Here is a 12048-nt window from a genome sequence, read left to right as displayed (position 1 = left end):
TTGAACACTTCACCAATTAGTTGCTAAAATTACATGCTAAAAGTCCTTTGTGCTTTAATGCCAAGCTTTTGAAGTGGTGGTCATTTTCACTCCTCATAACAGGAAAGGCGTGGGTGATACTAAAGAAGTAATGATGGCTTAACCCAAACAGTTGCACCACCCTTCACATGACAGTCTACCTCCTGGTCTTCAAGGCGAGACCAGGATCTTAAAACTGGGTGAGCACAAAAATGAGTCATGAATTAATATGATCAATTACACTTGTCCTTTGCAGCTTGTGACATTTAAATATGTCAGTGTGTGGTCTTGAGGGCTTGAAAAAAAGAAGACAACTGGACATTTTTACGTTTCCCAAGACCTTTCAGCTCTCATGCAGTTGGCTTCTTGAGAGGTAAAATTCCTAAAGACGTCGAGTTACCTTATTCAAGCCCTCAAGACTACTATGATCTGGATGACTGAAAACTTACACAGACATTTCACTGTGTGAAGATAAGAACAACTTCATTTGTATTCAAGCTCTTGATAATGATTAAGTACTTACATGTCCACAAGAGGGCAACACTTGTTTGACATTACTGAACTTAAGTGGAAGTTCACAGAAGTTCAGTGGAAGTTGTCACTGTGCTGTTAGTGCTGAGTTTTTCTCAGCAGTTTTCCCCTTTAGCAGCCAAAACAAACAAACAAACAAACAAACAAACAAACAAACAAACAAACAAACAAACAAACAAACAAACAAACAAACAAACAAACAAACAAACAAACAAACAAACAAAAATATCACCCTTGGTTACACGACCATAAAATGTAATAAAATGGCCTGATTTTTTTTCTTAACGCATATTATCAACAATTTAACAAATAAAATGAGCAGATGGAGTGGTTTTAGCGTACTCTATTCAGGATCGCAAAGAGGTCAGAACTTTAATATTGAAGCTTTAATTTTTTTATTTTTTCTTTCTGCCTGTCCCGTTTGGTTCTTTTGCCAACCAGAATTATTGTCTAAAGGCAAAGAAAGATGCCCAACGGATTTACTTTACCAAATGGACCATCCCGGCCTTGCTCTATTGGTCTATTTGATTCACCTTTGCTTTTATTGTTTATTTTATTTTATTTTCACTTGCTACACACGGGACAGACATGACTGGGGGAAAGAGAAGGGAGAAAGAAAGAGAGGCAGGGAAAGAAAAACAGCGGGGAGAGGAACGGTGATAAAGGCAAAAAAACAAAAACCAACAAAACAAACAGACAGAAAAAACATATATCAATCACCTGGATCACCTGTTGAGAAAGATAAAAGAGAAAACAAGCAAAAAAAGAGAGAGCAATATAATAAACAACATCATCGCAACAGGCTGTATCAAGACTAGATTAGATTAGATTAGTCTAGATAAAACTTTATTAATCCCTCGGGTGGGAAATTCGGTTTCCAATAGCACAGAACTGACAGAAGTTGCAGAATGTGAGCAGAGTACTATATATAGGCAAGGCAAGGCAAGGCAAGTTTATTTGTATAGCACAATTCAACAACAAGGTGATTCAAAGTGCTTTACAGAGACATTATATACACATATATAAATACAGAGACATATATAAATAAAATATACAAAAGGGATAAATAGAATAAATAGGAATAAGAATAGAAGGGAATTGCACATTTCAAGTATTGAAGTCTATTGCACCGTTGGATATTAACAAAAAGTATTGCACAGTGAAGAGGCACTACAGCTTAGTTGTTCCCCCCTACTTTGTCCTCCTGTTTCCTCTCCCTCTCCCCTCCAGAGAGGGGTTAAACAGTCTGATGGCATGTGGGACAAAGGAGTTTTTAAGTCTGTTGGTCCTTGTCTTTGGGAGAAGCAACCTGCCACTGAACAGACTCCTCTGGTTGTCTATGGCCGTGTGCAGAGGATGCCCAGCATTGTCCATAATGTCCAGCAATTTTTTTAATGTCCTTTTCTCTGCCACTGTCACCAGAGTGTCCAGCTTCATGCTGACCACAGAGCCAGCCTTCCTGATCAGACTAATGTAATCTATTAGATAATTTAATGTATTCAATGTGATATTGAATTGTGGCGATTGCTTTATGTTTAATTCTTTGTCTGGACCTCTTTCATAAACTTTGAGATTCCTCTTTCTGGAGATCAGTCGGTCCTGTGCAATAATACAAAACAGACAAGACCACATAAAAGGCTAAACAGCAGTACATGTTCTTACAAATCATTAACTGACCACAGCAAGGATTATATTAATACTGAAACAATGAATGTGAATTCTCCCATAGACTTAAGAATATACTGGGTAGGAATAACACAATTCTATCTTTTAATCAAAGCCTTCTTTACCCTGAGCTGTGCAGGGCATTGTGGAGTTCAGATTTTTGTGTATTTGCTCATCTGATTTCACATGCATATGAACTTGAATGATATCTTCAGTGAAGTAATTTAAGTATTGTGGGGGGGGGGGGGGGGGGGGGGGGGGGGGGTTGGAACATAATACTTAAATGATTTATCTAAAAAATAAAACATCTTCTAACTATCAAAACAATTTTTCTTGTGGATTTAAGGAAGATTTTTTTATAACCTTACTTGAAATTGTAAAGTGAACTGTTAGTCATTCCAGTTCAGTTTGTACAGTAGACATACAGGGCAAATAGGAGTGGATTTCGGGAAAATAAAGAGACGTACTCTAAAAACGATGACGAACGATCCAGTGTAACGCGGTGATTGGCTGATCGGCCTGCGACTCAACCGAGTTCTCCGGAGACGGAAGGGGCGGGACAAGGCGTTAGAGGCGGGGTACAGTGGAATTATCATGGCGGGATGCATGAAAATCATAAACGGTTTTATTTCAGCAAACGCTAGATTCATGGTTCTTGCGGTGCTCCTTATGTGTTTACCTCAAATCTCACAACAGGATACGGGTAAGAAGCGGTCTTGTGAAGCAGAAACATACACCGCGAGTTACACGGGGGCATATTTCGAACTGGTTTTGCTCAGGCTAATTATTGTTAGCTTGTGTTCAGTCTTTGAGTCAGTGAGACCGCAGAAAGGTTATTGTATGGTGAACATTGGTGGCTATTTTCTAAGATTCCTACATCTTGATTATTCCCTGGCTCCGGTTGTGTGTTCGTATAAATAATAAATTAGACTAAACATTATTTATGCAGCTCTTTCAGATTTGTTAGGTTTAAATTTGTCGAACCGAAACCCTAGAAACCTGCATGAACTTGCCCGAAAAGAGGTTGCAGTTAACACTTGTATATTTTCCTTAACGGAAACAACTTGAATGCTTAGCCTATAATTTAAAGTAAATGCAAATTATTATTAACTCTGTCCCAAAACTGAAATATTTCCTGAGAAAAACTGAGTATTTTTTGCCGTGTGTCGTTTAAATAATGAGCATTGTTTCCATTATTACACTACCATTTGCTATATTTGGTAACATAACTAGCGGATAATGCAACAGTGTGAAAACATATAGAACATCCCTACCAGCAAACAAAATCATTAATAATAATGATAAAATAAAAAGTCTCAACCACACATGGGTAATTGAGTACTTTTTTGAAAATTAAAGGGCAACTATGTTGGGTACCCTGACACCCGGTGGGCCATAGCACTGTGAAATATTAGAGACATTAAGTGTGAACTGATATAGTTGCAGGTTTTTGTCTTTTCTTGGGATTTACAGTCACTACAATTTTTTTATAATGTTTGTATTATACTGTAAATGCTGTAAACAATGAGAGTTCAAATGTGTTCTGGTCAAAGGTTATTCTTGCACAAACAATATTGCTTATAAGGTACAATGGCAGTTGCAGTCTTACTATTTATTGGCATGCATCCCAGGTGAAGAACATGAAATAACTAATCTGCGGGATGGTGACGAGTATATCATGTCAGGATCCAACCGGTTCTGTTACAGAAACACCGTATTGCCAACCTGGAGGCAGACATGGACAAGAATTCAAGTAGGTGAATCTGCCAGCCCACAACTGGTAAAATACTGAAATCCTTTCTTTCTTTAAAATCATCCCTCAGTTTGGGTATTTTAGTGGTCTAATGTAATCTACTCTAACATACTTCAAATTTTATTTACAGCTTGACAGTCAGCTAAAAAGAGCCTCTGGATTAAATTTGTGAGTGATATAATATTACCAATATCTGACAGGTCAAAGTGTGGAGTTCAAAGGTGTTTAAGGTGGACACTGTGGAAGGTGAGGAGGAGCTGCAGGAGCTTGATCGCTTCAGTTTTTGGGGCTGGTTCCAGAGCCTGCTGCGAGAGAAGCACAATGAGACTGTTATTAACGTCAGCCTGTTCAGCAAGAAGACGTGCTTCAAGGTTGATCCTATTGGCAATGCGCAATACACTGTCAAACCCATTCGCAGTAAGTGGGATGGGGGTATGGAATAAAACAAATTTGCTGGTTATTGGCAGTTAAAATATGGGTGTTTTACTGTTCTTCATTCCCTTGCAGAGTTTGATATATATCTATTCTTGTTATTCCTCGCTGGAGCATTGCTGTTTTTCTTTGCAGACTCACTCAGCAGGTAATTTTTTCTCATGGACTAAAGTTTCTTTTTCAGGTTTGTTGGGTTTATCATAGTAATTGATATATTTTTTTCACCACCTGTATGAAGGAGTCAGGCTTTCTTCTATTCTGCCGGTATGAGCACTGGCATGATTGCCTCTCTCATAATCCTCTTTTTCATTCTGGCACGCTTTTTACCAAAGGTAAAGTTTTTAATTTTTATCCAAAATCCAAGTTTTTTAAAAATATTGAATATCTCTAATATGTTTGATATTTATACCATTTGTGTTTGTTCCTTCACACAGAAAAGCCCCTTTTATGTGTTGATAGTTGGAGGCTGGTCATTCTCTGTGTACGCAATCCAGCTTGTGTTCAGGAACCTCAGCATTATTCTTCGAGAGCACTGGCATGTGGCATTAGGTACAGACTCTTCATGGACAGGTTGTGACTAGCTGATAACTGAGGACCAAAGCAAATATCCTAATATTTAAAAAAAAAAAAATTGTGTTGTCAGTGTTAATCTAGTTAAAATGACGTTAACGCCATAACTGCATTAACGCGGCAAATCTCTGTTAACGATTGCTGGACGGCGCCAACATGTTAAAAGGGGCGATCCGCGGTGACTCATTAACAGAGTCACCACGGCAAATCTCGTTAACAGAGATTTGCCACGTATATACACACATACATATATTTTTACAGCTTCTGATTATTCCGCTAATCAAAACTTAAAGTGATAGATAATTAATCAGCCATAACTTTCTACATGTCCGCTTAACCTTATAAAAATCAAGCATTATTTTTGAATTATTTAGGGTTTTAGACTGTTAAAAATATAACCTAAGCAACAAAGCAGCTCGTCGGTCATGGAGGAGTTTTCACTTGGGTCCATATGTTCTTTTGGTAGTGATGCACTTGTCATTGTTATCACCCCACTGGGCGGGTGGGGTAGGTGAATGTGAGAACAAGGCAACATACGAATGTAAACATGGATATGATAGCTGTATCTACCAAAAATCTCAGATAAGTTTGAATCTCAGTGACTTCAACCTCAAGGGCAAGGTCAGAGGTCAAGTTTTCTGAAAATCTTGTGAATGTTAATAATTTGAGCACAAGATGATGTAGGATTGGGAAATATTTGTATCTACTATGAGGCTGAGGGGTTGCACTGGCGGCTACCAGTATTTTGTCATTTTGCAGCTGCAAAATCAGTGACGGTTTGATTTTAAAGCAAATGATCACTATGTGATTGAAGTAGGGACTTTAAACTTTAATTCATGGAGTTTAAGAAAACTATTGTTTTAACTGTTTAGAAATTACAGCAATTTTTATTTGCATTTCTCCATTTTCAGAGGCTTAGAAAGAATTGGACAAACTAACAAAAATAAAAAATATATAACAATTTTGTATAATACTTGGATGTTCCATGAACCCATGGGGGCACCAAATGCTGTGTTTCTTCCCTTAAGATGTTCTGTTCGATCTTTACTGCAGCAGTCTCCAGTTGCTGCTTGTTTGTCAGGTTTTTTCTTCAGTAACTAAAAGCATGGTCTTTTAATTTGAAATCAGGTGACTGATGAATATCTAATTTCTTTGTGTTGAAAAACTTTTTCTGTGGGGCACTATCATTTTAACTGTGAAGATCTGTCTTACCAGTTTCTGAGCAAAAAGGAAAACCCTTTACATTCAGAAATCATCTTGCTACATCTATCAACAATCACAGCATCAATAAACACTAGTGACCCAGTTCCATTGGCAGCCTCTGCAAGTACTTTTAAATGTTTTGTGACACACTGACATCTGGCTTTCTTTTTCTGGACGGTAACCTGCGGTTTGCTCCTTGTTGTTAACCAGATTGAACCAGAGGAAATGGGTTTGACCTGGCCATGAAACTGTTTGCTTTCTCAATAATCCAATTACTTCATAGCATTTGAAAATGGGAAATTGTATAAAAATGGCTGTAATTGTAAAACTTTGTTCTAAAAGTAAAGCATATGGGCATTTGGTACATAACTTTGCAGTGATTTAACTATTTTTAATGCAGTGTAAAAACATCTCACTCTCTCTCTCTTTGTTTGTGTGCTTGGTTTTTTTTTTTTGGCAGGTTATGTAGCAATTGTGGGATTCATCAGCTTTGCTGTGTGTTACCGTTATGGCCCTCTGGTTGATGAGAAGAGCATTAACATCCTGTCGTGGACCCTGCAGCTCTTTGGTCTGCTCCTGGTTTATTTAGGAATTCAGATTCAGCAAGTTGCCTTCGCTCTTATTGTAGCTGCTTTGTTTACCAAAAACCTGGGGTACCCAGTCTATCTGCTGGTTGCTGCATGGAGGTATGCATTTTAAAATGCTGACACAAGGTGGCGTAAGAGCACAGTGTACTGTGGATAATTGTTCCACAGGCAGTATAATCTGACTTCTGTGGTAAACACACACTTAGTTTCACAGAATAAATGAAGAAAAACACTTTTCTATTGCATGTTCTTAACACGGTAAATTATTTTATGTGAACTGCTGAACTTAAAAGTAGTGATACTGTGCTTGTTGTAGAATAAAGAACAATAGTCATATTAAGTTCATATAATATGGATTTATTTAAGCCATGAAAATACTCTTTTTGCAGAAAAATCAAGCAGTACATCTACTGGAAGCCACAGCCACGACGCCTGCTGACTGAGGAGGAGTATCAGAAGGAAGCTGAGGAAGAGACTCGGCGGGCTCTGGAGGAGCTGCGGAAATATTGTAACAGCCCAGAGTTCAGCCCGTGGAAGACAGTCTCTAGAATTCAGTCTCCAAAAAGGTGGGTTTATGCTCGTACATTTGTCATTTGCTAATTCAATTCAATTCAATTTTATTTATATAGCGCCAAATCACAACAAAAGTCGCCTCAAGGCGCTTCATAGATACAGAGAAAAACCCAACAATCATATGACCCCCTATGAGCAAGCACTTTGGCGACAGTGGGAAGGAAAAACTCCCTTTTAACAGGAAGAAACCTCCGGCAGAACCAGGCTCAGGGAGGGGCGGCCATCTGCTGCGACCGGTTGGGGTGAGAGAAGGAAGACAGGATAAAAGACATGCTGTGGAAGAGAGACAGAGGTTAATAACAGATATGATTCAATGCCAATTTTGGCTTAACTTCCCCCTAATCCTAAAATAAAGAGAGGAGTGTTATATCTACTAATTGTTTTCTGATTCAGTTATGTTTCTTATAAAATAATTTATTTTAAGTTTTCATTTTTATTATTGCCTTGCAACTTTCTGAAATCATCTATACAAAACTAATGGGAAACAATATTGATCACCAATAGCTGACTGCTTTAGACACGGTTTATAATACAAACACCCCTTAATTACACACAGTAAATTGCTGTAACCATGTTTTTTTTAAGATCATTTCTAAAATCTGGAAAAAAATATCTGCAATACAAAGACTGCAATAAATCAGCTAGTGTCACAAATATTAGGCTTCTTGTCTGGATAAATGACAACCATCAAAATTACTACTTTATGCCAGAAACATTACAAATATTGCTAAAATCATATAAGAACTTTCTATCTAGCTTATTTATCAGTAAGCCTTTTCTGCACTGCTTGTGCAATAATGTTTTAGACAACAAACCTGGGGGAAGAACATTTGAAAAACCCACTTTACAGACACCAAAGTAATGATTTGAATCAAACAGCATTTGCAGAAACTGCTTTAGTTCATGGTTTCTGCTGAGTGATTCATTTTCCCAGTATGCATATTCAAATGCACTTTATGAATGATATCTTTTGTTTTTCCTCACTTATCTAGAAGAAAAGCAAGCAAAACAGCATTTTCACTTTGAAACACCTATCTGTCAAATGATCTTCATTGGTTTTCCTGTCTAAAGGGGCGTCACTAAATCTATTAAATGACCTAAACTTCAGTAAGAATGTGCGACATTTCTCATATCTTAACATTACTTCCGATATATCGTGCCACAAAACCTTCTATGTAATCCAGTCATGACTGGCAAACACTCACACTACATTTGCAATTTTGAGTCAAGGGTTTAAATACAAGGTACATTGGTAGCCTGTCCTGTGTAAAATGTAAATAAATAAATGAATAAAGATCTGAATGCAGTCATTATAAACCATTATTGTATTTACAGAGCATGAAAAAATCAAGTATTTAAACATTTTAATGTCTGGGACATTTCAGTATTTCGTGAAATAAAATGCATGTCTCAAGAAAGTTGAGATGGGGCAAAAAAAGGCTGGAAAAGTAAGTGGTACTTTAGGATTTGGCAACTAATTAGGTTAATTGGCAACAGGTCAGAAACAGGAGGTTGACATTAATAAGGGATAACTAGCGTGTGCGTGTGCGTGTGTGTGTGTGTGTGTGTGTGTGTGTGTGTGTGTGTGTGAGAGAGAGAGAGAGAGAGAGAGACATGTATAACAAAGACTAAGTATTGCAGCATGCTTTGGTTCAGTTTTGGTCCACGATGTCGTCATGCTTACCCACAGGTTTGCTGATTTTGTCGAAGGCTCCCCACACTTGATGCCTAACGAGGTGTCCGTCCATGCTCAGGAATACGGTTTTGGAGGATCTTTCTTTGAGGATGAACTCTTTGATACAGACGACGAAGATGACGACGATATTGTACCTGTGATGAAACCAGAGTGAGACGGCGCAGTGTTGGAAACAAAAACACTTATTACTGCCTTTCAGAAAGGTGATGGGAGACCAGCTCTCCAGGGCCGTCCAGACTGACTTTTAAATGGCTTCTTTGGAGACGGGATTAGCGGCATCCCTGAATTCCAGGATAAAGAGCCATTTTGTATCACCACAGGCAAAGTAAACAAAGTACTGTCAAAGAATGTGTAATACTTCTTTATTTCAGGGAATTAAGATTTCTGTTGAGAGGTTTAAAGACAGTGAAAGCTGAGACTTGCAGGTTTCTTTGTGCCCAGTTGTGGCCCAGATAAGTTTTCAGTTTTCTAAACATATTTTGTTTACAGCCTTTGGCTCTAATTGGATTTTCTGCTGTGGAATGTAATGAGACTATGCTTGTAGATCACTATTACCAGTTATTACTCTAGTTTCCTGCTTGGGAAGAGAAAGAGATGTCATTTTTTAAATTTGACTTATTTCATTCATTTTAAACAAAAACCATCAGTAGAAGTGTCCCCAAGTAATTTGAATAAAGATATATATATATTAATATTAGTTTTGTAAATGTCAGCATGGTTTTATCATATGCCTTTGATGCAAAGAAAAGAAGTTATTTTTCTTGTTTAGTGCCGGTTGACACAATTGTCATGTCAAGCACCTTTATTTTAAAAGTAAAGACTCTGTAGTATCAGAGAGACAAGTTCAAGGATGCAATGAACTCTTATTAGCAGCATCTGGCATCAGTGGGAGGAAGATTTCGAGGGGCCAAGTTCGGGCTGGATGAAAATGAGTAATGCAATAACAATACTTATTTATCATATAAAACATTTTGTTGTGTTGCGCTTGAACAATCCTTCCATCACACCAACACATGACGTGTCATCATTAATGACATATTACCATATGTAGGTAAAGCCCCCGGTCAAACAGGCCTCTAGAAGGGAAAATTGTGTATTCCCTAATGCCAGATACCTGTGAATGTAAAATTTGAATTTTAGTCATCTAGCAGTGACTAGATGTTACAAGGATTTGGGGTCACTCGCAGGGGAATAAAGCGGCCTTTTTAAAAAAAAAAAAAAAAAAAAGCAGGCATAATGTAAGCATTCGGTTGTATGGTGTGAGTGTGGATTATAATTCTTGATTATTTAGGTTGTGCTACTGTCTTTCTTGGTTTACTTCTATTCACTTTTGTTTAGTAGGTGGCCTTTCTACCAGCTCTATCCCCGTCCTGGTACAGAGCCAGTTCTACCTTGATGCCTTTTAGGAAGCAACCCACATTTCGGTTTGAATTTGGTCACAGCAGTTTTGTGGTGCTGTGTTGGTGCCAGGTTTGTTTGGTGGTCTGGTCAAAATGCCATGACTTCGGTGAATGAAATTAGCATGGGAATCTTTTAAGAGGACCTGCTTGTTTTAATAAAATACTTCTTTTCCCCCAATTTGATGTCGGAGCCCAATTCTGTCCTGCTTCTTTTTGACAACTAGGTCACATTTCAACAGGTTTAACAACTGATTTACTAAAGATCGGATCATTTTTTTTGAAAATAAAATCAGGTGGTGGATTGCACCTGGCAGGGCTTTTCTGTGTAGAGTTTGCATGTTGTCCCCGCACTCCAGCTTCCTCCCACAGTCCAAAGACATGTAGTGGTGTTGGGTTAACACTAGTTAACCTGCCTGCTGTTAGCCCCGCAGCAGGCTGGTGACCTGCCCAGGTTGTAGCATATTTTGCTCTGTGGATAGCTGGAATGGGCTCCAGCCCCTCAGTCACCCTGAATTGGATAAGTAGATTCTATCTGTAAATCATTGATGCTTCTTTTGGTAACTCCTGTCATAGCAGCAAACCCACTTTGCAGACAACAATGGAGTGATTTGAATCAAACAGCATTTGCAGAAACTGTTTTTGTTGTTTCTGTCGAGTGATTCATTTGTCCAGTATGCAGATTCAAATGTACTTTAGACACGATATCTTCTGTTGTTCCTCACTTATCTAGAAACAAAACAAGCAAAACAGTATTTTCAGTTTGAAACACGCATCTTTCAAATGATTTTCGCTGGTGTTCGCATTTAAAGGGGCATCTTTAAATCTGTTAAAATATGACCTTAACTTCAAAGAAACCACCACTCAGCTGTAAAGTAAGAATGTGCGACATTTCTCATATCTTCGCATTACTTCCGACATATCGTGCCACACAACCTTCTATGTAATCCAGTCATGACTGGCAAACACTCGCATTACATATGCAATGTTGAGTCAAGCGTTTAAATATACGGTACGTATCTTCAAGGTTTTACTAAGTTCACAATAAACTGAAAGTGGAAACAGAACAGGGAAAAACTGCAGTGGACCTAACTTGCTGTTAAAGCCACACAGTGTTATCTTCAATCAGGCAGCTTTAAGTATACGTTAGAGCTAAAACATTGTATTCATTCTTTCTCTCCCACTCTCTAGTTTCAGTGAGCCATTTCTGATGTATTGGGGACATTTTGACATTTAAACCCAACTGCCCTGTGCATTCCATCTCTGGCTTCTTTACATTATACGTCTGCCCTCACAACATTTGGAGACAGGGAACAACCCAAATACCACTTTTGCAAATGATTACACTCGATTACACAACTTGTTTGAAACAGCTGGCGTTATTTGCATGTGTTTCCCAGGCACTGTTTGGCAGTGTAATCACATTCACACGTCGCTCTTTTTTCTTTTTTAACTTCCCCAAAGAACGTCACAAACAGGGAAACCTCGCTGCAATGCAAACGCGACCACGGTGCATGTGGAAGGGGGAGAATCCCTTGGATATACAAGTATATTGCAATCTCTGTGATGGCCCCCACATGGCTGCTTCATGTAAAGTGTCTGGATTTCCCCGGAGCTTGTACA

The 12048-nt window shown here is 38.3% G+C and overlaps 1 protein-coding gene across 1 annotated transcript; it reads left to right on the top strand.

The window, feature by feature from the left end:
• Positions 1-2760: 2760 nt before the first annotated feature.
• Positions 2761-10606, top strand: nemp1 (nuclear envelope integral membrane protein 1). Its single transcript, XM_085394061.1, has 9 exons — positions 2761-2917; positions 3846-3967; positions 4168-4384; positions 4475-4547; positions 4638-4731; positions 4834-4948; positions 6633-6858; positions 7149-7325; positions 9023-10606. Exons 1-9 carry the CDS (start codon positions 2809-2811, stop codon positions 9180-9182), a joined length of 1293 nt encoding a protein of 430 aa, XP_085250187.1. The 5' UTR covers positions 2761-2808; the 3' UTR covers positions 9183-10606.
• Positions 10607-12048: the final 1442 nt, after the last annotated feature.

This window comes from Rhamphochromis longiceps, linkage group LG20 (assembly GCF_057381845.1).
Source record: "Rhamphochromis longiceps isolate RC_006_pf linkage group LG20, R_longiceps_female_GT1.1, whole genome shotgun sequence".
NCBI classification, from domain to species: domain Eukaryota; kingdom Metazoa; phylum Chordata; class Actinopteri; order Cichliformes; family Cichlidae; genus Rhamphochromis; species Rhamphochromis longiceps.
The sequence above is the reverse complement of the archived record's forward strand: the minus strand, read 5'-3'. Positions and strand labels throughout refer to the sequence as shown.

Coding starts and splice junctions, on each gene's coding strand:
- nemp1 (XM_085394061.1), top strand. CDS start 2,809: ATGGCGGGATGCATGAAAATCATAAACGGTTTTATTTCAGCAAACGCT. Junction 4,385..4,474: donor CACTGTCAAACCCATTCGCA/GTAAGTGGGATG, acceptor ATTCCCTTGCAG/AGTTTGATATATATCTATTC. Junction 4,949..6,632: donor GCACTGGCATGTGGCATTAG/GTACAGACTCTT, acceptor TTTTTTTGGCAG/GTTATGTAGCAATTGTGGGA.